Raw genomic sequence first — 26,385 nt, 5'->3', positions numbered from 1 at the left:
GACACCAACTAGATGACATTTTGGAAATGACAAAACTATGATGACAATTTTAAAACATCAACAGTTTCCAGAGGTTAGGGGAGAAGAGGAGTATGAAGAGGTAGAGCACAGAGACATTTTGGGGCAGTGAAACTCTTCTGTATGATCCTATAATGGTGGATAATGGCATTACAGTATCCATTCATCCAAACCCATAGAGTGTGCAACAGCAAGAGTGAACCCTCATGTCAACTATCGCTGTTGGGCGATAGTGATGTGTCAGTGTAGATTCATCAACTGTAACAAACGTACCGCTAGGGTGTGGGATTTGAAAGGTGGGTGGATGGGGGAGGCTGTGTGTGTGTGTGGGTGGTGGGGGGGTGCAGGGAGCACATGGAAATCTGTACCTTCCTCTTAATTTTGCTGTGAATCTAAAACTGCTCTAAAACTTAGTCTATTTCATACAACAACAATAAAAATGAAATAGAATAGTAAATGTTCGAGGGCATTGTGCTTGATCATGTAGATACTTTATTTCAAAACCCTTGCTTTATATATGTATGCATGTACTGATCAATAAGAAATTACACCTCTTACTGTGGGTTATGGTCAAAAAATGTTAACAGTCACTGGATGAGAGTATTTCCAAGGTCCCTGGGATAGTTTCTTCAAATGAAAAAGGGTATTAGAGTAACACCCCTGCATCTTTAATGGTTGCGAGAACCAACTAAGATGGTCAATGTGAAAAAGACTGAGAGGGAGACAGTCTTATTCTGCACTGACAGGAATGGCTTCTTTTGGACCCCTGACACCCATCCAGCCCCAGAATCACCAGCTGACTGAACACAAGGAACAGGTATCAGATTTCACTTTTAAATCACCGCAATAATACTTCTCTACCCATGGAAACATCAAACTTCTTGAAATGTTTATGTTCCTGGTTTCTAAATCAATCAGAGGTATCCAGAACAGGGAATCACAAAAAGGAAGTTCTTGATAAACATCTGCTGCATTAGTCTGTAAGTGGCTAACAGCTTGGGTGAATGGACAAATGAATGGATGGATGAACTGATCAATGGATCGATCAATCAGTCAGTCAGTCAATCTGTCAGTCAAGAACAAATGCAGGAAGAGTACATCTCTTAGACCACTGGTGAATCACTCGGCCTCTAGATGCAGTTTAACAGGACAGGTTCTGCTAAAACTTTCTGACTTGCTTCACTCCCTCCTCACTGTGATCCTGCATAAATGTGCACATCTAAATGTCTGCTTCCATATGAAGGGGAGGCTAATGAATGGCCCTGGACTAGCTCAGTCAGGCACACACATTCACTCCCTCATTCATTCACCAGGTGGGCTGAACATGTGGACTCTGTGCTACGGTTCTCGGAAAGAAAAGATACATCCCAGTGCTTGAGGAGTTCACATTCAGGTGGGCGCTGAATATAAGAAATCAATCATCAAGAAGAACTCAGGAGAAGGAAACTTGGATTTATTGAGCACCTGTTCGCGCAGGGCATGTCACATACACACATGAACTTGATGCCATTTATTTCAGAGACAGAGCCCTGGAGATACAAATTTCCCAGCTCTGCTCAGTGCTCTGGCCAACTGCCCACCATTAGGGAACACAAGTGGATGGTCACCACATCCACTTGTTTTATAATTAATATAATTGAAACCAACAAGAGGAACTTGAAGGGGCCTTACCCACAGTTTAGAAGACAAATCAACTCTCAAGGGCTGCCTCTTCAACATGGGTTTTCCCATCTTTGGCCAAGACATATGATCCCACAAAGCCATTGCCAACCACAGACATTATTTCATTTCTGTGAGCTCGGGGCACTGAGATGGCTGGAGTGCACCCTGAGGGCTGATTCTGTGTTCTCCAAATGCACGTCCCATCGGGAGGTGGGAACATTCCTCATGGTTGCAAATTCTTTCTCTTCCTGCTTCTTTTCCCTCTCTGGACAGCGGTAGTGTTTGTATTATTTCTCCCTGGGTGATCTCTGGACATGACTGACAATGAAGCCCACTGACTCATTTTCTTAAAGTTTTTCTTTTGAAGAAAGAGGTAAATTTGTCAAGTGTCTGATCAGGGTTTTGTAGCACCAAGAGTTTCCTTAAAATGGGCAGTTACACATCAGACGGGGGCTGTCAGAAGAAAGAAGAAACGATCTCCTGCCCCATAAATCAAGTTTTCCCAACTTCAAAGGAGTGGGAAAGAACTCACAAAGCATCAGCATATGAAATAATAATAATAATTAGCAACAAGAATAATATTAATAATCATCTGACCGACCGGCAGCATCTGTTGGATTTAATAATTTTGAGGTCTCTCAAGAAAATAAAACAAAAAGCAAACAATAAAAGAAAGAAAAAAAAGGAACACATGGCTGAAGTCTTTCAAGACCTCTGGCTTCCCACTGGGCTCCGAGTTCAAGTTTCAGAAATCCACTGCAGTCTTCCGGCTTTCCAGAGTCCTCTAGGGGCCCTTCACATTACCTGGCCGGGCAGCAAGGCTGGCGAAGTAGGCACACTGGGAAGGGTCACACTGGCCTGGGGGACCAGGGGGTCCTGGGGGGCCAGGATGTCCAGCTGGTCCTGTCTCCCCTTGAGGGCCAGGGATCCCAGGAAGTCCATCTTTAGCATAGCCAGGTTCCCCTGGTTGACCTGGCCCAAGGAGCAAAAGAAACAGAAGGTGGTTCAAGATCCTTCTGGGAGGGGATGGGCCCTGACCTCACAGCTTCCATTCACTATGAACTCAGGACCTGAAACGTCCTCAGATGGAACATCCCCAAGGTCTGGGAGCTCTGAGTAACTAGAGTGGTCCACATAAACACAAGGTAGCAGGAGCACCTCAATATGCAGAAGGAGGGGTTGCTTTAACTATTGGACCTGGGATAGTAATCCAGGTACCACTGGAGAGAAAGAAACAAGGGTAGATTGAGACCAGGTAGGGTATACGTTTTCCACTGAAGAGTCAGATGAGAGACCTGGCCTTCTGGGTTCTTACATGGGTCTAGGGAACGTGTCTGAATGGAGAGTAGACACCAAGTCCTAATCATTAACCCTTAGCCCCAATTCACATGACCTTAGAGACACCTGGTGACATTCCATTACTCAACATCCAACTTGTCCCAAATCTCTATTTTCTCAGCTTTATCTACACATTAAATTTGAACCACATATTTGGATTACATTAAGCTATTCTGCAAAACCATGGCCAAAGACAACATCTAGGATGCAAGTAAGTGACACTTAAAATAGTCCAAAATTGAGATCCAGAAAATACTGCCTATAGACAAACTTCTGTCCCTTCACTTAGTAACATCATAACATCATATATAATCAACCTATCTTTCTTCTTAGCTTTGGGAACTTGGAAGGTCAGTGCTAAGTCTTGCGTTTAACCCTAGTAGTGACATCCCTTCTTAAGTCTTAGTAATCATCTTATCAGAAAATCTGATATAAAATAAACACAAAGTAAACTTTTCACTTAAAAAGATCGGTAGATATTTCGTTAATTCTATTAATGCTTTGGTAATAGCTATTTAATCTATAATCTTGCCTAGATCAAGTTTGGAGGCCTCAGTGTTATTCATTCCTTGGGCTAAGAGCCACTGAAATGTGATAATTATCTCACTTCCACATTGGTACAGTTACTTCCTCCTTTTCAATGGTTTCTGTTCGGCCATTTACTCTTGATTTGAAATTGCCTGGTTTTAAATGTTACTCTTAATATTACAAGCTATTTGAAAATAGGTGAGCCATAAAAATAAATATTTATAATGTATTTCTAATTATCTTCTCTAAGGAAAATAATAATAAATATCCACTTTAGAAAATTTGGAAAATCATGAAGGTATAAATACTAAAATTGAAATTCTCTATAAGATCAATATTCAGATATGACCTCAGGCAAACATATAAATTAAAGTTAAATAAAAAATAGAAGCCTCAACAGTCAAATTTCTTCTACCTTCTACCTATACACCTCATTTTGGAATGTGATTATTGTTGCATTGTAGAGATCTTCCAACATGGCCACTGGGTAGCATGACCAACTTGTCCCAGTTTTCTCAAGTCATGTCTTCGTTTTAAAGCTGAAATTCCCAGGTCCCAGAAACGACCTCAGCCCTGGGACAGCTAACCACCCTACCACTGGCTGAGCATTTCCCAAAACATATTCTGAGAAGTGCTAAAGGGATATTAACAACTGCACAGTGAAAGAAAAAGGACTCCTCTTTCAAGTGAATTTCGAAAGTGCTAGGTTAAACAAAATAGACACATTTTAAAATGTGAGTCCTCAGCACTTACGATAGTGAATGTGCACCAGAAATGTCTGAAAGAGAAACATAGTCCCCAGAAGTTCCTGATTTAGCCCAAGTCAGTTTTTGTTTTGTTTTGTTTGTTTTGTTTTGCTTTCTCTAGGACCATTTCATGAAACTTTAAATTCATAGGACACACTTCAACAATTCATAGAATACACTATAGTTTTCTTAGTAAGTCAAGAAGGTCGTAGTTTAGAAATATTTAATGAAACTAAGTAAGTGATCTCTGTCTCCTCCTCATCTGTAGAGCCTAACCCCTCCTCTCCACTCACTGCTGAGTCCTGGGGGGCCACGGGCAGGAGTGCTGCGTCTCCAGGTAGCTCACACCCTACCCCTGAGCCTCCAGAATGAGTCATACCTGGGATGCCAGGGGGTCCCATCTCGCCTCGGAGGCCAACTCCAGGTGCACCTGGGTCACCTTTGGCTCCTCGCTCACCTGGGAAGAAAAACATGCACTTTTGATGGTGGAGACCCCCGGGGACAACAGAAACTGGACATCCTGCAACGGGATGTCCAGGTGCAACACTGGGCTGCTGCAGTGTTCCAGTCTAAATCACCCTGTGTACATACCCTCATGCCGCACAGTACCCCCAATTCCCATTCACATACTCATTCACACACACACACTCCAGCACACACTCACATTCAGAAATATGCATATGGAATCACCAAAACAAACAAACACTCCCTCCTAAAAACGCATATTTACATATGAACATTTGCTCAAGCACACATCTACCCAATTCCATACAGACATATATATATATTCAAACCATATTGACAACTGTATACATACACTCATATACACATACTGACTCATTCAGACAAATGTACACACCTACACACTCTCTCTCATATGCCATACACACAGAAGTCCGCATGTATCCCCTCTTATACGTCCATGCTTCCTGTATTTCCAAGCATTGTACCTGAACTTTTATCAGGAAGAAACGGGATGATATATAAACAAATTCAACACTCACATAGGCATGTGCAGTGATAAGTAAGACACAGCTCTACTCTCAAGAAGCTTGAAATTTAATAAGAGAAATAAAATAGGGCACGAAGAACATTCTAGTATGAAACAGAATGTGCGATAAGTACCATCATAGGAATTTTAAAAACCACTCCACGCACGCAGAGGAGACAGAGTGATCCGTTTCCCCTGGGAGGACACTTGAGATCATATTTGAATGAAGATGGTGGAGATGGGAGTAAACTGTCTCTCACCCTTGTTTTTTAAATCAATCACTTGTTTTGCCATATTGTTTCCAGAATATCTGCTGCATGCAATATATTTTCTTTTGTAACCCCAACTGAAATTCTGCTGGTTCACAGGGACTTCAGACCATTCACTTTCATTGTTATAATAATTATGTTTGGTCAGTATTCTGCCACAATCTGATGTTCTCTATGCTTTATGCTTTCTTGTTGACATTTATTTTATATATTTTGTTTTATGAAATCATATGAGTAGGACTAGAATATACAAATTTAACAAAAAGCCTTTCAAGTAGGAGAAACATTATAGGAAATGGATACACAAATTAAGAATTAGTAAGAAAATGGGAGATCAAAAGAGGACAATGTTAGAGGCATCCGTCTCCCTAACCCCAACAAGTCACTCCAGAGCAGCTAAAATGACACCACATGCTCTTTTCCCTGCCCCACACTTACTCCTAATCGCACAGGAGTGAATTATGGGCTGGTCTCCTGTCTTTTATCTTTATTTGAAATTGCCTTATTCAAAAATTATTAATTGTATAAGCTATTTGAAAGCAGGCAAGCTTTAAAAAGTAGATCAAATATTTTTTAAACAACCTTTTATAAATCATTCTACTATAAAGACACATGCACACATATGTTTATTGCAGCACTATTTACCATAGCAAAGACTTGGAACCAACCCAAATGCCCATCAATGATAGACTGGATTAAGAAAATGTGGTACATATACACCAAGGAATACTATGAAGCCATTAAAAAGAATTGAGTTCAGATCTGTTGCAGGAACATGGATGAAGCTGGAAACCATCATACTCAGCAAACTAACACAGGAACAGAAAACCAAACAACACATGTTCTCACTCATAAGTGGGAGCTGAACAATGAGAACACTTGGACACAGGGAGGGGAACATCACACACCGGGGCCTGTTGAGGGGTGGGGGTCAAGGGGAGGGAGAGCATTAGGACAAATACCTAATGCATGCGGGGCTTTAAACCTAGGTGACGGTTTGATAGGTGAAGCAAACCACCATGGCACATATATACCTAATGTATCAAACCTTCACATTCAGCACACGTATCCCAGAACTTGAAGTAAATTAAAAAAACAAAACAAAACTTTTATTTGTTAAAAAAATAATTTTTTAAATTTATTTTTTAATCCTTCCCCTCTCTCTCTCACATCTGTCTTCCTGCAGAGAGAGTAAGTGCTCTGACCTGTTTGCCACTGTGTGATGAGTTAAATGGTACAGCCTCCACCCTCTGAAAGAGAGACCTTCTGTTGGCTGGAGCTCTGATGTCCTGATAAGTCACTGCCTTGAGACCTGGGCAGTTAACAGCTGCTCTGTTCCAATTTTAAGGCTGGCATTTAATCTCCATTGAGATGAAATGTCTGATTCCTCAGTGCTAAACTCGGTAGGGGAAGAAGGAGGCATGTTGTTTACCTCCCTGAAACTTGAGCAGCGGAGATGGAGAGAGAACAAGAAAGTAGGAGGGAACTGATTCAATCTTCCTAGCAGAAGCATAATTTTGTAGAAATGTCAAGTATGAAAGCCTCTTATGCATATGATAAAATTATATGATGCGAAAACTCTGGGTGTTACCAAGCTACAGGCAGTGAGAGTGGCATGAATAATGCATGCAGTGCCACCTCCCAGCCGTGTTCCTTCTCTACCTTCCAGAAGTACATGGAGCACATCTCCAGGTCTTCACTCACCTTTTGGACCTATGGGTCCAGAGGGTCCTTCCAGACCACCCTGCCCAGGACGACCTGGCTCCCCCATGGGGCCGGCCCGACCTGGAAGCCCATCTTTTCCAGGGGGCCCTGGGGGCCCGGGTCTGCCTTGAGATGCCTTCATGTGCGCTGGGGGCATCTGGGCCAGGAGGTAGGCGAGTTTGGCTGTGGAGTAGGAAGAAGAGAGGCATTTCATGAAGAATGGATAGTGGACATACGACAGGACGGCTACTCACTGCCAACTCAGAACCAAGGGGCCAATAATAGCTGCAGAAACAATATCGATGACACGTCACTTGGCATATGTGCAGCATTTGTATGGGCACCTTCTGATTGTGGCTGGCCATGGGGTGACTTAATCAGTAGTGACCATCACTGACCCTGGAGCAGGTCTGCCTAGGCTGGGATCCCAGGACTGCCACGGCCAGCCAGGTGGCCTCGAGCAAGCTACTTGACCATTCTCAGCCTTGGTGTCCCTTTCCATACAATGGAGACAATGAACTAGCACCTACCCCACTGGGCTGGAATGAGGATGGAGTACGTGAGATGATGTATGTGGAATAGTGCCTGGTACTTGCTAAGTGCTCAGGAGATGCTGGCTGCTACCCCAGGGGCAGAATGATGGAAGCCATAGTAGCATGGACAGCAGTAGCAGTAGTAACAATTGCAATGGTCAGCTGGGGAAACTGACGCTGGGATGGAGGAGATAAGTGGCTTACACAAAGCTATGTTGGTCACTTTTCCTCTCCAATGTCAAATTCCTCATCTATAAGCTAAAGGGCGGGACACGATGGTCATTGGAGATCCTATACATCTAAAATGTTAATATGACAGAGCTGATTTAAAGACCCAGAGGTCCAGTGCTGGTCTGGCAGCCTTTCAATGGGACAGGGATATATGCCCATCTGGTGGCCACCAAGGGCAGTCTTTGTTTGCCATGCAGTCACAGGTAATCAGGCCCAAACTGCTATTTTGCAGACAGTGTGACCAAGACCAGAGGCTGGGAGGCTACCCAAGGCCCCTGGCGTTTGACAGGGAAACCAAGGCAGAGTCAGGCTCTTCTGACTGCCTGGTTGATCACTTCCCAGAGTACCTCCCTTCTACTACTCCTATCACAAGGTGGCAGGAGGACAGGTGGTCCACTTCTGCAACCTGACAAACTGCTCAACTTTTCTGAGCCTTGATTTTGTCATCTTTAAAGTGGAGTGGATACTCCTTCCTCAAAGGCCTGTTTGGAAGAAATGACTTAGCCCAGCAGATTCTCTACCCAACCCAATTTGAAAGGGGTCTTGTCTCTGCTCTTGGGCTAGAGATCCCCCAAAAGCAAAGGCCATTTCTGTCACTGATGAATCCAACATTCAGAAGGCAGAACTCAGAGATCTACACACATGAGACCTCAGAACACCACCTACCCATGGTACCCACCAATCTGGTCCTTATTTCCCTCCTCTCATCGCCTCCTTCTCCCACCCAGCACCCACTCGTTGATGTGTGCTCCAGAAAACAGTCCTTTGCCCTCATTTCCATACAGGAAAAAGACCATGTTTTTTTTCCTGTATGGAAATGAACCGTGTTCCCCTGGACACTCTAAGAGGACAGGAAGGAGGGCCGTCTTGTTTACAGCTGTGTCCTTGCTCCCAGCACAGAATCTCGCAATGGGAGGTGCAAAATAACTGAGACATGATCATGTAAATAAACGTGCCCTCCCCTTTTGTCCTTGTGCGCCTGGAAAGTAGTTATGGATTTCTCTTCTTCGCTGCAACAAGATCTTGTGTGACTTTCTTCTCCTCTAACTTCCCATTGCAGAGGGAATGGGAATGGCTGTTGTTCAAGACAGTTTGGTGATGAAGAGCACAGAACCTTCAGTGAGGCTTCCCGGGTGCAAATCCTGGCCAGATCTTCCCAGCTCATCAACCTTAAGTTACTTAGCCCCTAATAATTCTGCTTCTAACAATTCTTACAATAATTACATGAGCCTCATGAGATTGTTTGGAGGCTTCTTTGGGTTAACACTTGCAAGTGCTGAGAACTTCACCTGATCTTGGCAAATGCCAACATGCTGGCATGATTACTACCATCCTCCTACTTTCCCCTCCCTAAGCATCTGCTACGCACAGGCACATGCTAGACCTGGGGACGTAACAATGAGTCAGTGCAACAGGACTGAAAGGATTTTAGTTCCTTGAAAGCACTAGGCCTGCCTGCCCCACTCAGGGCCTTCACACATGTTGTTCCATAGACCTGGGGTTGCATTTCATCTTTCAGCTTGCAGCTCACATGGCCCCTCCTCCAGGACGCCTTCATTAATCCACTCCCTGGCCTCTGAACTATCTTAGGTGTGTTCATCTGTCCTCTTTTAATGCCTGCCGTGAAAAATAAAATTTAAGAACTTTTATTGACTTTACTAAAATCATCTTGTCTATTTGTTTATCTACTTCCTCCTCTGGACTGTGAGTTTCATGAGGTTCATAGCAGTAAATAACCAAAATTCTTTACAGACTAGATAAGTGGCTCAATGCACAGAATAAATGATTGATCATAGCAGAGCTGTTTTTGTAGATAGTGAGCTCTCCTTCACTAGAGGTAATCAAGGGAAAGCTGAAGGACTAGTCCTAGAGAACGTATGTGTCAGATAAAGGACAGACAGTCTTCAGGGTGTTCCTCAACCCTGTTAGTCTACACTTGAGCTGCCAGTCAAGTGCTTTTCTTACTCCAGGATGCAAAGGCATTCAAGTCTGAATGAAAGGACTGCTTCCTGGGCTCTTCTCTGCAAGACCGTAACACAGTCCAGATACTCACTTTCGAGCTGCTTCCCCAGCTCTTCTTGAATAAGCCGACGCAGGGTTTCCATGGATGGAGACTCCCCCTAGGAGGGAGGGAAGGTGGAGTCATTCATCTTCCCAGTAACTTCTGCCACCTAAGAACCCGAGGACTCAGGAAGCCAGGAAGTTCGTAGGTGGTATATACCCACACAGGGAAGCACATGTTCCTAACCCAATCTTTTCCATGTCTCAAATCCCTTCCTCCCTTCTGTTATGCAGGCAGCATCATCCCATTTTACACAGCAACCCGGACTCTGGGCTCTCCAAGCCACTGCTGTCCTTCCTTCCATACCCTTCCAGCTTATTCACTGGATATCCTTCCTGATCAAGCCACCATGCCCATTAATTCCACTCATACTCCCTTCTTAGCACTGGACCTGGGAGATCTGGCCCCTAATCTCTCCCTGCCAAAGTTGTGTTCACTTTTCGGACATAGCCCACAGGCTGCCTTCTATGTGAACTCGTGTGGATTTCCTCTGCCTGGCTACTTGGCCACTCTGGTTCCTGTGGTCTGGTTTTCCCTGCTTAGGTCCACTGTGGCTCTAAAGAACTTTCTCACCAAGTTCTGGTGCTTGGTCCACAGAAGCTGATGAGTTTGCCAACCAGAGGAGCAAGTGTTGTCTCCAAGCTCACACAGTGGCATGTGATTCTTAGAAGAACCTAGAGGAGCTGTCCTCAAGCTGTACAGAGCTGGTCCCTTCCTGTCTGACTGCTCAAGGGCAGTGTCTACCCCTCAAGGGCAGGGGTCTTACTGTGCTCATCTCTGTAGCCCCATACCTGGCATGAGATAGACTCCATTTCCTTATTCTTTTATTCTGACCAAGAATCTTTTCTATTAGTCCCAGAATTCTCATCACTGCCCATAGCAGCAGGACTGGTAGAACTTGGCAAAGCTCCAAGAGGGCTTTGGAAGCCAGCTGAGTGCTCCAGCCTCTCCACTGACTTGGCCAAGAGACAGACTCTGGCTGCCTGGCATCTTTCAGGGCAGCTGAAACCCAGGCTGACCACGGCCACCAGGAACTGACGCAACTGCAGAGCATCAGAAGTGGCAGGGACATGGAGGTCATCCAGACCTGGGCTCTGAGAAATACAAGGGTCTCCAGAAGACCATATGGGCTGCTGAGCAGGAAGGGGTGGTCACATGGACCTCCACCAGGGGAGCTCTGCGTCTATCTTTTTATAGCCCATGTATGCCTGTGTCACGAGATTGTGTAAATGAAAGTTCTGCCACTAGGATAAAGGATGTTTAAAGAAAGAAAAAAACATCACTCTAAATAAGCCCTTGTTCCCAGCTTTGGAAAAAGAGAGATGCAGGGGGAAGAAGGAGTACTCTAGGTTGGCAGATACAAGAGTGGCAAAGCCAGGCATCAAAATGGATGGTGAACCATCCCACAATGAAGTTCAGACCCCTGGGAACTGGGTGTCTTCTCAACTGCCTTTTGCACAAGGTCCTGGGCAGAAGAGTTCTACAGCCCAAGAAATGAAGTCTTAAGGATTCATTACCACTGAGGAAGAGGGTTGAACAGAAGAGGGACTATTTTTGAGCATTTCTTAAGCTAGGCACATTATTTAACTTGATCATCATAAATCAGAAGAGGATTGTTTTTCCTTTTTGCAGACAAGGAACGGCAGATTCAGAGAGGAAAGGTAGCCTGCTCCAGGTCACACCTTCAGTCACTGGAAGACTGGGATCTGTAGCCTAGTGCCTCTGAAGTCCACACACTTCCCTGGCTCCCTGTAAGGCCCCGAGGAGCCCCGAGTCCAAAGCCGTACCAGCATCCTTACCCTCAGTCCTGGAAATCCTGGCTGGCCTGGAGGCCCTGGGGGTCCAGCTGGTCCGTTCTCCCCAGGTGGTCCTTGGGGACCCATCAGGCCTGTGTGGCCTTTGTGGCCTGGGATTCCAGGGTCCCCAGGCTGGCCCTTTCCACCAGGAGGTCCTTTGTCACCTTTGATCCCAGGATCTCCCTAAGGAGGCGAGAAGCATATTAGCATGTGTCTCAGGGCTGGAAACTGTACCCCATGCGGCTGCAAAAGAGGTTCCCCCAGTCTGCCTCTTAGATCACTGAAAGGGAGACCTTGGCCCTGGGTGGCCCATGTGTGGCTTGGGGTAACAAGAGCCCCAGAATCCATCACATGCACCATCCTGATTGTACAAATGAAAACATGGGCAGCCTGGGCAAGATGTTGTGACCCCATCATTAGCAAAAATAATTTTTTAAAAAACTAGCCAGGCACAGTGGCAATTGCCTATAGTCCCAGCTACTTGGAAGGCCAAGGTGGGAAGATCGCTTGAGGCCAGGAGTTTGAGACGACAGTGAGCTATGATCATGCCATTGCACTCCAGCCTGCGTGACAGAGTGAGACTCTGTTTTTTAAAAAAGAAAGGAAAAAGAAAAAGAAAACATGCAGGGCCCAGAGATAGAAAGCCACCAGCCCATGGTCACACAGCTAGTCTATAGAGAACAGGATAAGAATGTTGATTGCAGAATTCCAATCCTATTCTTAATCCCAAGAGTGCAGCTCCTCGGGCTGCCTGGAGAAGGCTGGCCCTGGCAACTGAGACTGATGGTGGAGCTGCTGACCCCTTTCTGGCCTGGTTTTGCTCTCTAGAGACAGTGGTCCTCTCTCAACAGAGGTGACTCCCTCCCAGGTCATCTCCTTCTCCTTTCTCTCAGCTCTAGGGAGTTCACAGAGGATTATCCAATGGCTTCCAACACTGCCTAGGGCTCATCTCTCCCCACAGCTGACCCAGAGTTGGAAGTGCTGGACCAATGATTTAGTAACTATGGCAAGCCCAGGGCAGTCCAGTCCTCCGCCTTTATGTGCTACTGTGTGTTTGACCAGCAAGTTCAAATGGTTGGTTGGTCTGAAAATATGGCACCCACATTAATGGCCTCGGAGATAATGGAACTCCATTGCTGGGATGTAGCAGAGAAAGGGAGGCTCAGGGAGAAAAAGAAGAGACACCATATGGTAACTGTAAATGTGTGGCATGGCTGACAACATGACCCAGAGCCACAGCAAAGGAAAACGGTACAGTCACCACACCATCTCTAACATAGGCACTTACATGAAAAATGCAAGGAGTGAGACAATAGATAACGTATGATATGCTCAGAGTGGGGAGGGGGTTAAATACAAGGTAAATGCACATTTATAACACACACCGCACACAATTCTGTATGCACAGACTCCCTCTGAAAAGATAAAAAGGAAAAGCACTGTGATAGACCCTGGAGACGGGTGGGGCTAAGGGGTGAGATAGAAGAGGCACATCATTTTCGTTGCATTCACTTGTCCTGCGGTTTTCACTGTTGAACAATGTACCTGTACTGCTTTTACTATTTCAACAATAACCCAAAATCAATGAATTCAAAAATAACAATTGAGCAGATCCAAAGAAGTCGCTTCAATTTTCCAGGTGTGATGCATTTCACAGGACGTTGCAATCTCTGTCAGTGATCTTGAATTCAGGGGTCTAGTAAAGTCCTGGTATTTGTACACCCGGATGCCAAGGCCCTATCTCATGTGTGGTACAGCATTTTCTATTCATTAAATGTCTCACAATCACTTTGTGGTGACAGCACTTGTCCCATATTTCAAATGTTCCCAGAGTACAAAGAAAAGGGTAGTCTAATGGCTCCCTGGCAATGTGCCATGAAAGCACTTAACAGGCAAAAGGCAAGCTCTCCGCGTATTGATTCGGTATTAAAGAAGAGATGCCATTGGTGGTCTGAGTTCCTTGGCTCTCAACCAAAATTCAAGCCTATATCCTGCGCCAATAGCTCCCACGGGTGCCTGAGTCGCATTCTCGGAGGGGCAGGGGGGAACGTCAACGCCTTCTCAGCCACATGTCCCTCATGTCCCTGGCTCCGTCGCTCAGGAACCAACAGCCACGGGATAGAGGAATCAAAGTCATGGGAAGGAGACAGGAGGAAGATCCAAGGGGGAGAATCCCTGAGACTCTGCCCCCACTTTTCTCACTCCTCTGGCTGTGGGAGAAGCCAGCCGGCTCCCCACCCACCCCACTTGTGAAGAAAGCCGAGATAAATTCTTTTCAGGACCATGGAAAACAAGCGGGGGTGGGCTGGGGGTGCCTGGGACGTCCGTGTCCCTGTCGTGCAACAGTGTGACAGCGTGAGGCTGACCAAACGCAGGATTGTGGGCAAACGAGACACAGAAAGCCTCCAAAGGGAGCAGCAGTCGTGAGTGTGAGAACGCGTCCGCCTTCCACAGGCTCTTCAGCAAAAAAAGAGAGAAAAAGAAGAAAAAAGAAGTATTTTCCCCTGTTGTTTTTTGGAGAAATGAAATGTAAAGAAAGGCTTTCTGAGTATAATGCCAAGGCAATTCATTATGGGAAAATCTGTTCCCTTGTCACCTCCAGCGACAAATTTGGCTCCTGGCAAATTGGCACTTCGGGAGCCGAGCCCATCTCGGCGGGCATTCGCACATGGGGAGAAAGAAATCTGTCAATGTCTCCCAAGGCTTGCTTTTGAATCTCTAATTGTGATGATTTTAGTCCTTAAACTAATAACCAGAAAGGAAAAAAGGAAAAAAATAATAATAACATCAAGTACAAACAATCCTGGGAGGAAAAGAACCTCCCTTTGTGGGGCTGGTGATCATCCAGGAAAAAGTGAACAAAATCACGACAGGTGGCGTGATCCAGGCGGGTGTTTACTAAGTGCTTTGGACAAAGGCCAGGCTCAACATCCCGTGGCCACTGTGCAAAGGTCACGTTCGGCGTGTTCAAGGTGCCCGTGCTCTCTCCACTCACCCTTTCTCCTTTGAATCCAGGCTCTCCAGGCTTCCCAGGGACCCCCTGCAAGGAGAAAGCAAGGACAGTCATTGCCCCAGACCCTCTGCACTGGTGTCCTTGCCTCGCTGGATATTGTTCACAGTCCTGCATGCTGAGGACAAGGGATCCTCAAGAGATAAGGTCCCCCGAGGGCTCCTTTCTGATTTATGCCCTCTGATTTATGTGGGGGTGGCACACTGCGTCTTCTTTCCTTTCCTCCTGGCACTATCCACCTTTGACTGATGGCACCAGCCCCTGGTTGGCCCCTCCAGATTCCTCCCCTACCTCTTGTGGGATAAACCCCACTCCCTTTAACATGCCCAGGAGGCCCTGCACGAATTGTTGTCTTCAACAGGCTGTCACTGCCCTGGATGGCTCTAGTGCAAGGGACAGACAGTTCTGCTATCTCATGGCCTCTGTTCCTTGTCTTCCCTGTGCCTGCAGCATGCTCCCCACCTCTCTGTCCAGACACCTACTTCCCACCTGGCCTGCAGGTCTCCTCTTCAGGAAGCCCCCTGACCACCCAGCACTTAGAGAAGTGGCCCTCTTCTATGTTCCCACAGTCCCCACCCCCTCCTGGAGGGCAGTCACATCAGGGAACAAAGGACACAGCCCACAGTGCCCACTGCTTCTGTCACGGTCTCCACCTGGAATGTCTCTTTCCTGCCCCTTTGCCCCCAGCTCCTCTGCCATCTCCTCTGTAAAGCATTGGCTAATCCCTCTGGCCAGTGTCCATTCTCATGCATGGGTTACTTTCCTGCCAGCTGACACCTGTCTTTCTCCCCATATATGATGACCAAGGTATGCTTGTCTGCCTGCCTCTTAGACAGCACACATTTGGAAAGCAGAGCTTGATATTGGGAAAGGAAATTCAGCCCAGGGGCTCTTGTCCCATCTCTTGGTTGATAGACTTGGTTGATAGATTGAAGAGAAGAAAGTCAAAGAGAGGACTCTTGACCTCCTCTGAGCCTGGCTATTTCAGCCCCAGAAACATTCACTACATCGCTTTCATGCAGGTGCCATGTTCAGCCCTGAGACCTATGCAGAGGACAGGGATAAGACATGATCCTCATTCTCACAGAGTTCACAGCCTGTCCACGAGGTGGAGGTGGGCAGGAATTGATTCTAACACAAGGCAGACTGATTTAATTTCTGTAACATAATTATCAAAAACTGCCTCAGTATTCCTGGGTGAATCTGTAAGTTGGGAAGCATGGAGCCTTGAAAGTTGGATAAAACTGAACAACAAAAAGTGGCAGGAAAGGCAATCCACATGGGTGGAAGAGTGAGGACCAAGCCTTGGATGGGAGAAGATGGAGACATATTGAGCATGGGGAAGCAGGAGGCTCCCGTTCTAAGGGGAGAGCTAGATCAGATCTCGAAGACCTACGATGCCTGCTTAGCCTAGAATTTATTTGAGAAGTTCAGAGAGAATTTATTTAAGCAGCAGCCCAAGTACAAGCACATGGGGCCGATGCACATTCAGAAATGGGAGCTACAGGTATTTCCTCTTTACCTCAATCCAGACAGCAGAGGAAACAGTGATTGGGCAATGAGTGGATGATACACCCAGTGAGTGGCACCCTGTGGCTGAGGTGAGGAGCAAACACTTTCCAAGCATGAAGCTATCTGATTCAGTTTCAAGCCAGTGACCACCTCCTCGCAGTTAAGAACGTGACCCAAAGGCACAGAGTAAAAATGCATCTTCCTCATTCAAGTGGGAGGATGCAGGCTTTGAAACGGAGAAGCTAATTTCCATAGACCTACTTTCTCTGCATTCAATCATTCTTCTGTTCATCTCTCATCAAATATTTTTGGTATCTAGTCTGTGCTGGTCTCCTGGGCTACAGCAGAACAGAGCAGGGTGCTAAAACCAAGCATCGTGGGGGGTCTGCTTTGCTTCAGTGTCAAGGAAAGTCGGCAAAAGGAACATTTCAGCTGAGACCTCAGGGTGAGTAGGAATAAGCATGGGAAAAGTGGGCCCTTGGAAAAGAACTTGGCATGTCTCAGGAGCTAAGAGGCCAGTGACTGGAGCTTAGAGAAGAAGGGGAGTGGTGGGACTGCGGCAGCCTGATTCCACGGAGAGAGCAGGGGGAGGGCTGAGCTGCAGGTTGTACTGCAGCGTCTCCATATGCTTATGCTCTGCAGACCCTCTGCCTGCTGGGTGAAAGACTGTGGAGGGGCAAGACTGGACAAAGGGAGATCCATAAGGGGATCACTGCAGTGTTCAAGTGAGAGCAGGTGACAGATTAGATTAGAGTCCCAGGGGCAGAGACAGAGAGAACTGGACAAAACCAACAGGTATTTTGAAGTCAGAGTTGACAGGATTTGTTAATAGCTTGGATGCTGAGGGATAAACAAATGAAACAGACATATCAAGATGGTGCCCCGGAACCGGCTACATAATCTGTGGGGCTCCTGGCAAAATTAAAACATGAGCCAGTTGTTCAAAAGGCATTAAGGATTTCAAAACAGTGAAGGTAGATAGTGTTAAGGCAAGTGTGGGCCCTTCTAAGCCGAGGGCCTGAGCCTGCATAGACTGCCCATCCATGGGAAAGGGTTGCCAAGGGGTGAGTGGGCATGGGATACTTGCCTCCTTGCCTGGGACTCCTTTCTCTCCTGGTTCTCCCTGGAAAACAGAACAGAATATCAGTGGCTCTGCAGCATCAGCCCAATGTCAGTACTAAGACGGTCTTTAAAACTGACATTTCCATTCAAGTCATGTTCCAGCAAAGACAACAATCGATGGTCTATCTGGCCAAGGACATCCCAGACAGGCTCTCTGGCCAGCCTGTGCAGGGGAAAGCAAAAAATCGCCCCAGGTTAGGAAGAAGAGCCACAGGTTAAGAGCTCCTTGTCAATGGGATGGGTATGACTCCACCAGGAGGGCCTCCAGGATATCAGTTTTACAAATAGTCCTGTTGTGGTCAGGAGGCCTCTCTCAGAAGTAGGCTCACAATGTATGAAACAAGAAGCCAATAAGACACTGGGCTCCAGGTTCAATTCTTGGCTCCTCCACTGTTTGGCTCTGTGACCTGAAACAACCTTCCTACAACTTCCATAAGCTCTCTGTGCCTCAGTGTCTTCATCTGTAAAATGAGAACAGTGGTTGCACCTGCCTCAAGGATTACTGTGAGGTATCAATGTGTTAGTTCTCCTAAAGCACACTGGGCAGCAGCAGGCATGTAGTGAGGGCTGGACAAGCACCCCATTCTTATCATGACTCAGGAGCAATTGCTACAGGGCATCCATAGGAGTGGGTGCCTGGCTGCTCAGTGGCAGCACATTATTAACAAGGGGATGGAGAAGGAGACTTGGCCTTTAGCAAGGGAGTGCATAGGCCCATGTAAAAATCAGTGAATGGGACCATGCAAAGCCTGGGCAGCATGGTAGAAAAGGGTAAGAGGGGCTACCACCTCCAACAGGCTGGGCTTGGCTGGCAGTGGGGCATGCAGAGGAGTCAGAATTCAATTGGAGAGGATGGACAAGAACATGGGCAAGCTCTCTACTCTGGCATGTTGCATGCAAGCCTCATTCATCCGGTCAGCAGTCCAAGCAGTGGACTGCAATATGCGGATGACACCAGAGGGCTCCACTTGGAAATGTTTGAATCCCTTAGCATCTCTCTGTCCAGAAACTTGGCAAAGATTACCTTACAGCTTCCCCCTAACTTAAGCCATCAAGAGACCTTGACTCAAGGATGAGCTGGAGCGCAAACCTACCACGTGGCTTTGAGTAAATCACCTACGTGTTCTCACCCAGTGGCTCAAACTTGCTCACCTTTACAATTATTTCCAAGCGTCCTTCAAGTTCTAGGATCATGATCAACACCATTGTCCCACAACATGCATTATTACAATGGTTTGTATTTACTGAGCACCTGCAATGGTCAGGAACCATTGCTGATCCCTTTATATGAATGATTTCATTTAATCTTCAGAAGTAGATGCTGTCATTATCCTCATTTGAATAATGAGACAGCTAAAGCATAAGAGGTTACAACACTTTCCTAAGATCTCATGATTAAGGAGTGATGGCACTGAGATTCCCATGCAGGTGTGACCTCGGGGCACTCCACTGTCTCATAAACTGTGATGCAACTTTGACTCCACACCAGGTCACCATGGCCTGAGCAGACAGAACTGAAGACACAGGAGGTGGCAGGGAAGGTACTGCACGTGAACATCACAACCTGGAGCCAGGTATCTTGGGTTCCATTGGGGTTCTCTGCTTACCGGAGGCCCACGGGGACCCAGGAAGCCAGGAAGTCCTGGGCTGCCATTTTCCCCTTTGCTTCCTTTCTGGCCCTGCAAAGAAAAAACAGAATTAATTCCTCAAGGTCATGTACCAACTCAAGCAGATTCGGAAACCTTGTGACCACTCTGAAATCAAAAGGCCTGAGACATCCACTCAACACACAAATCCTCCTATGATGGAGGGGCATGGGTTAGAAAAAGACACAGGGTCTTGGGACTCCTGGTAGTGCTGTCATAGGAGGGGAAGAAGATGAGAAGTCTCCCTGTAGACAGCCGAGGGTCTTTCCATTCGAAGCAACTAAAACAAACTGGGACAGATATTTAACAAAGACCCTGAGATGTGCGGAGCTCTCCAAGGAGTGCTCTAGTGAGATGGCATACCACTGCCCATGAGGTGGCCAAAGCTCACTTGGTAGAATCACATTTTGGGAAAGGACTTCGGGAATCTTTCAACTTCAACTTTTCTGGGGAGCCATCATGCATGGGTCAGTACTTCCAGGATCAACTCTGCACCAGGGGAGGTGATGGGTCCAGTTTCATGACCCAACCCCACCTCCTCTGTTCTGTCTCACCAGCAGCAACAGGTCTCACACCATAGCCCCTGAGGGAGGTCACTATATTTGCTAGGAAGTTGGATTCCTTTTGTATAGCTGTCCCTAGTCCAACAAGAAGAGGGTCTCTGCTAGGGTAATCAAATGCCCAGTTTGCCTGGAACCAGTAGGTTTCCCAGGATGCAGGATTTTTCCAACTGGGAAAGTTCCTCACAAACTGAGATGCACTGGTCACTGCAGTATCCGAAGTACCAAGGCCTGGTCAGCCCATTGTCCAATACTATTGACATTTGACTCACACCTTGCAGGTGGCCTTCTGAGTCAGGTGGCCAATTTTAGCAACTAAAAATACAAGACGACTAGATTGGAAGGAGACTAGTGGCCGGAGCTTTTCTCATCCAATCCTAGAACCCATTAAGGAACCATCTTCCCCACCATGTCTCCCCACCTACCAGGACTGAACCCCAAATCTTGTATTTGCTATCTAGCTGACCAGGACTCTGCCAATTGGTATGCACCCTCTCTCTACTACCTGCCCATTGAGCTCTCTCTGCTACCTACCTGTTGATCCTTTTTGTCTCCCACCTCCGTCCCTACCTCCATTTCCATGCTGCACACTTTGTCATTCGAGGTGATAAGGGTTGCTCGGTCTGACCTTGTCCTCACATCCTCTGGAAACATCAAACTTCTACCCTACAACCTCGTTAAACATTTTTTTAAAAAAATATTTGTTTTGGGTGCCTATGGATGTAGACCATAGATGCCTAAGGTTATAGTCAACAAAGAGCCAAGAGTATGATCATATGTACTTTAAACCTTAAAAAAGGGCCCCATGGAGCTTCTTACCTCCAACTTATTTCTACCACTCAAACCCGTATCTAGGGACAGAGGCTGGACAATCTGTAATGTGAGCCACAAGCCCTTTCAAAGCTCACCCCAATGCCATCACATAGCAGCCAAAGAGAACTCACGGGGGTTCCTGAAGGGCCAGGCTCTCCTGGAGATCCCGGTGATCCATTCTTGCCCTGGTGGAAGAAACAGGGATAATCATCCTGCCAGGGCATCAAAGAGCAGGACGTGGAACAAAGAGATAGACTGATGCACAGGACTTGGTTTTATACAGAATCTGTTACTCTAGCCAGCGTGGCTCTCAGTCAACCACTTCATATTCAGAGGATGTTTCTCAACTTCTAAAAGGGACTGTAATATTTAATTCATAATATTGTTGTGAAATTAAATGAGTCCGTGGGCATGAAAAAGTCTAGCCTGGTGAGTGGTGCCCACAGCTGAGGCACAGTAAATAATTATGACCACATTCACTTATTCATCTATTCATCCTTCCATTCAGTTGCTGTGCTGAAGAACAAGCAAACCATCTAACACAACCCAGCTTACACGCAATTGCTCACACTGCCACAGTGCTGGTCTCAGCTTAGGGACCATGTCCATGCCCTTATCTCCTTGGACTCCCCGACTGAGAAGATCATTATACTCTCATTTAAAATAGGTAGATACTGAGGCACAGAGAAGAAAAACGGCCTGTGCAGAGTCATGCAGCTACAAAATGGAAGGTCCATTCACTCCAGATTCCAGGACTGAGGTTTCCAAGTCTAATTCTCTCTAACTTCACAGAGATATTGTGCACATTCATAGTTTTGGCGAACACATTTAACAAATAGGATCCCAGTAGACTAAAAACAAGAAAGCTCAAGAATGTTCCTGGCTACTCCCTTTCAGTATCAGACAAATTTCTATTAAGCCAAAAATTCACAGCTTCAATTCCCCAGGCTGTGTCAGTCTCTTCCTCTGCCCACCACACTCCCCCACTCAGGGCACTTTCCCGTTGGCTGCTGTGTCTTTACCTGGCTCTCTTCCTCACCATGAGTAACCCAAAGGCAGAGTCTATGCCTTGTCATTCTTTATATTTCCAGCCTAGGAGAAGAGAGCCTCCTTGTGTGTCTCCAATGCTGTGCCAGACACACAGGAGGTTTGCTGCTAAATAATGAACCAAGGACGTCCTAGAGAATCACTCTCCATTGATCCTTTAACCAAAAAGTGTTAATGCCCTATAATCTGTGAAACATATATTCACAAATGTGTTGGATTTATGGAAGCATGTTCCAGTATAAAGTAGCTGATGCTGACCGGGCACTTCTTACATACCAGACTTCTTTTTTTTTTTTTTTTTTTTTTTTTTTTTTGAGACGGAGTCTCGCTCTGTCGCCCGGGCTGGAGTGCAGTGGCCGGATCTCGGCTCACTGCAAGCTCCGCCTCCCGGGTTCACGCCATTCTCCTGCCTCAGCCTCCCGTGTAGCTGGGACTACAGGCGCCCGCCACCTCGCCCGGCTAGTTTTTTTTTTGTATTTTTTAGTAGAGATGGGGTTTCACATCGTGTTAGCCAGGATGGTCTCGATCTCCTGACCTCGTGATCCGCCCGTCTCGGCCTCCCAAAGTGCTGGGATTACAGGCTTGAGCCACCGCGCCCGGCCCAGACTTCTAAGAGCTTTGCATTTCACATGCATTAACTCACTCACTGCTCACATCAGACCCAAACATCATCACCCTTTTACAAATGGGGAAACTGAGGCTCAGAAATGCTAAGCCACCTGCCTCTGAGGCAAGGGGAGGAGCTGAGATCTGAACATAGGCAGCACTGATTCCATCTCATACTGCTCTGCCCCTCCTTAAGGACATGCCTTATGGGTCAGCGATCATAAATACAGCTTTCATCTTATGCCTCCAAAGCACATGCATGGCCATGGCCTGATGTCACTGGATCCTGCCAGGAATCATACAGCACAGACGTCTTTCTCCCCATATCCCAGAACCCCCTTAACAGACCTGCCAGGGATCGCTGAGCTAGTAAGGTCTAAAATCAGAGCAGCCAGCTGGATTTGTGGACTGCTTACCCGTACTCGGCCCTTCCGCGAACGCTGCATAACGCTTCTCCCTGCACCTTCCTCCGCCCACCAACCCATCTGTGTCCCTCTAAAAATATGTACTTCGCCTTATCCCTATGGAAATTCTATCTCTCCTCCTTCTTCCTCTAATCTTCTCTTTGCAAGGAGGATAAGGGCCAAGACATTGCAGAGAGGATAAGGGCCAAGACCCAGTAGCATACGGTGCCAACACAGGCCATGTGCACAGAAGGCAGGGTGGGTGGTTCTGGGCGGCCGCCTGTGCTCTGTGCACTTGAGGCCTATTGGGGCTGGGACCTGGTTCCCTCCCAGGCCACTCCTGTGTCCTGCTCTCCCTCGCCAAGCCCCTTGGGTCTCTGCTTCCCAGGAATGGAAACCACAGCTCCCCTTTTCAACCCTTTTGAGCTCCAAACTCCTATTCTAAGACCCCTCCTTCCAGGATGATCTTTCTGACAAGGACATCTAGCACATGCCAGCCAGGCTGGGTGTTGCAGCTGCAGGCTCTTGAATGAGAATGCTGGGGTCCAAATCCTGGCTGTGTCACTGACTTGCAGTGTGATCTTGGGCACGTTACTAGACTTCTCTGTGTCTCCATTTCTCATCTGTGAATGGGGACAGCAATGACACCTGTCTCACAGGGTTTGGGGAGAAAATGAAGGAATCATGTAAATGCCTCATGCAGTCCCCAGCACTGAACTCCACTCCACTGGTGCTTGTTGGAAGCTAGTGGCTGTGAGGTGGTTGCCACATGGGTCATTCTTACCCCGGGGTGGCTGTAGATTTTAGAGAAAGCAAAATGAAAGTTTTCAGGCCACACATACATTCACAATCACCACAACTATTGATGGAGGCACTCTATACATATTCCGTGTCCAGTTCAAAGTTGTGTGAACTTGCCAGAATCCTTCTCCTAACTCAGAAAAGCACAGAAATTACAGTGGAGTAAGAATGAGGCTGTCAGAGAAAGAACTCAGAACTATTCTGTTTTTTAAAAAAGTAGATATTTGGCGAACTTCAGCAGCTCATTTTTAGTATCAAATTCCTTATGATGTACCTCAGAATTGATAGGAGCAAGCTAGAACCACACAGCAGCCTTTGGGGGCCTTGGGATTTTGGGGCCACCCCCCACCCAGCATGTGGTATGTGAAGCCCTTCACAACCTCACCAGGCCAGCTGCTTTCTTCCACCTCACACACCTGTTCTGAGTACTCGCTGCTCGCCAAATGTCACTTCCCAGCCAACCATGGTGGCTTACACCTATAATTTCAGCACTTGGGGAGGCTGAGATGGGAGGACTGCCTGGGCCCAGAAGTCTGAGACCAACTTGGACAACACAGAGAGACCTCATATCTACAGACATTTTTTTAAATAGCTGAGCATGGTGGTATGCACTTGTGGTCCCAGCTACTTGGGAGACTGAGACAGGAGAAGGGCTTGAAACCAGGAGGTCAAGGCTGCAGTTAGCTGTGATCATGCCGCTGAAGTCCAGCCTGGGCAACACAGTGAGAGCCTGTCTCAAAACAAGAAGTCACTTCCCTTTCCGTCTTCTGTGCCTTTGAATGTGTTTGCACTCATCAATAATTTGATTGCTGCCCGATGCCAAGAGGCCAGGGAGAGAAGCAGAGCAAAGGCCCCTCTTGCCTCCAGGAATGAAGAGGACCTGGCTCGGGGCACATTCCAAGGGCTGGGCACTGTTCTCTCACTTCACTGGATGACCATGCTGGATTCTTATAGTCTCCTTGTTCTGTCCAGATTGCCTCCGTTTTACAGATGAGAAAACTGAGTCCTGGGAGAAGTGAAGAAACTCACCTAGTTCATGTGATGAATACGGGAGAGGCAGAAATCAAGCCCAGATGGCTGAACTCCAGAATTGGTTGCAAAAGCCCAGTGAGGGAGCCAGGGAGACCCGGTCAGGGCCACCCCGCTCTTGGGGGGCTCTGGAGCAGGGTTTCTCAAATTTTTGTCCTTATTACTCCCTCTCCAGTTGCCTTTTTACATATTTTTTCCTAATCTCTCCATATGAAACTTTAATATCACAGCTAAGCTATACATCTGTTTATGTACTGTATTCGTATCTGTATTTGACACATACTCTTTGACACCTCAAGAATCAATGTTTTCCCCGTGGGGTTGATAACACCCCATTGACAGCTCACACCTGGGGAGCCTGGGCTTCAGCTCATTTGAGTCACTGTGGCCCCATCAGGGGAGAAGATGACACTACCTGGTAAGTTCTGAAAAGATGGGACATCCAAGCTCATAGGATCTGCCACACACCCACTCCCTAGGATCTCGAAGACAAAGCCCACGCTTGTCCACAGTAGGGTGGAGAACACAGGATTTGGCATCAGAAAGTCTTGGTTTCAAACCAACCTAAAGCTCTTACAAGCTGTGTGACCTAGACTTGGGAAACCAATATTCATTCACTTGTTTATTCCATCACTCATTCAAAAAATACACAACATACAAGCAATACAAAATAAGCCAGTTGCAAAAGATAAAGTGTTGTGTACAAAATATGTATTCTGTATGCCCGTAGGCGTATTGAAAATATTTTAAAAGATACACAAAGTGCTTCTAAATAGTGGCTTCCTCTGGAGGTGGGATTGGGGTGGGGGTGAAGAGGGAATTTTCTTGTTACTTTGTAACATTCAATTCTGTCTGATTGCCTCTACAATTAGCATGAATTATATTGATAATAATATAGAGAGAGACACAGATATCAAAGCTGCGTTTCTGAGATGGCCCCTGGGCTTAAATGGGATAATGTATGCTTTTGTCTTTGCACAGCACTAGGCACCTAAATATCTATTATTGACCTTCTCCGTACTCTTTCAGGCTGCTCTTAGATAAGGATTTGCCTCTTTGCACAAACAGGCAGAGATAACATCCAAATATTTATCAATCATATGGAATGCTATGGGGTTCAACTGTGTCCCCCCCAAATTTTTAAGTCCTAACATTCAGTTCCTCTGAATGTGACCACAATGGGAAATTGGGTCATTGCAAATGTAATTAGTTAAAATAAGGTCATATTGAATAGGGCGAGCCCCTTACCCAATAAGGACCGGTTTTCTTATAAAAAGGGGAACTTTGGGCCAGGTGCAGTGGCTCACGCCTGTAATCCCAGCACTTTTGGGAGGCCGAGTGGGGCAGATCACTTGAGGTCAGGAGTTCGAAACCAGCCTGGCCAACGTGGCAAAACCCCATCTCTACTAAAAAGACAAAAAAAAAAAAATTAGTGGCATGGTGGCGCACACCTGTAATCCCAGCACTTTTGGGAGGCCGAGTGGGGCAGATCACTTGAGGTCAGGAGTTCGAAACCAGCCTGGCCAACGTGGCAAAACCCCATCTCTACTAAAAAGACAAAAAAAAAAAAAAATTAGGGGCATGGTGGCACGCACCTGTAATCCCAGCTACTTGGGAGGCTGAGGCAGGAGAATCGCTTGAGCCCAGGAGGCAGAGGTTGCAATGAGCTGAGATCGCACCACTGCACTCCAGCCTGGGTGACACAGCAGGAATCCATCTCAAAAAAAAAAAAAAAAAAAGTCGGGGGGGATATTTGGAGAGAGACACAAGCAGGGAGAACACAATGTGAAGATGAAGGCAAAGGCCAGGGTGGTGCCCCCACAAGCCAAGGAATGCCCTAGGGAGTCAGCAAAGCCCCAGAAGCTGGGAGAGACACCTGGAATGATTCTGTCTTAGCCTCAGAAGGAACCAACCCTGTTGATCTGAATGTCAGGCTTCTGGCCTCCAGAACCATGAG

The 26,385-nt window shown here is 46.7% G+C and overlaps 1 protein-coding gene across 3 annotated transcripts in view; it reads right to left on the bottom strand.

Moving 5' to 3' along the window:
* Positions 1-1,450: 1,450 nt before the first annotated feature.
* The window catches only part of LOC105488274 (collagen type XXII alpha 1 chain), a 327,347-nt gene continuing 302,412 nt past the window's right edge, over positions 1,451-26,385 (bottom strand). For all 3 annotated transcript variants that reach the window (XM_011752157.2, XM_011752158.2, XM_071067774.1), the window contains exons 56-64: positions 20,673-20,726; positions 19,130-19,201; positions 17,488-17,523; positions 14,874-14,918; positions 11,882-12,061; positions 10,074-10,140; positions 7,257-7,439; positions 4,672-4,749; positions 1,451-2,652 (exon numbers count right to left, since the gene is read on the bottom strand). In XM_011752157.2, coding sequence (XP_011750459.2) covers positions 2,465-2,652; positions 4,672-4,749; positions 7,257-7,439; positions 10,074-10,140; positions 11,882-12,061; positions 14,874-14,918; positions 17,488-17,523; positions 19,130-19,201; positions 20,673-20,726 — 903 coding nt within the window. In that variant the 3' untranslated portion in view covers positions 1,451-2,464. The remainder of the gene's footprint in view (positions 2,653-4,671; positions 4,750-7,256; positions 7,440-10,073; positions 10,141-11,881; positions 12,062-14,873; positions 14,919-17,487; positions 17,524-19,129; positions 19,202-20,672; positions 20,727-26,385) is intronic.

This window comes from Macaca nemestrina, chromosome 8 (genome assembly GCF_043159975.1).
Source record: "Macaca nemestrina isolate mMacNem1 chromosome 8, mMacNem.hap1, whole genome shotgun sequence".
Lineage (NCBI taxonomy): Eukaryota > Metazoa > Chordata > Mammalia > Primates > Cercopithecidae > Macaca > Macaca nemestrina.
This window is presented reverse-complemented; position numbering and strand designations above follow the sequence as displayed.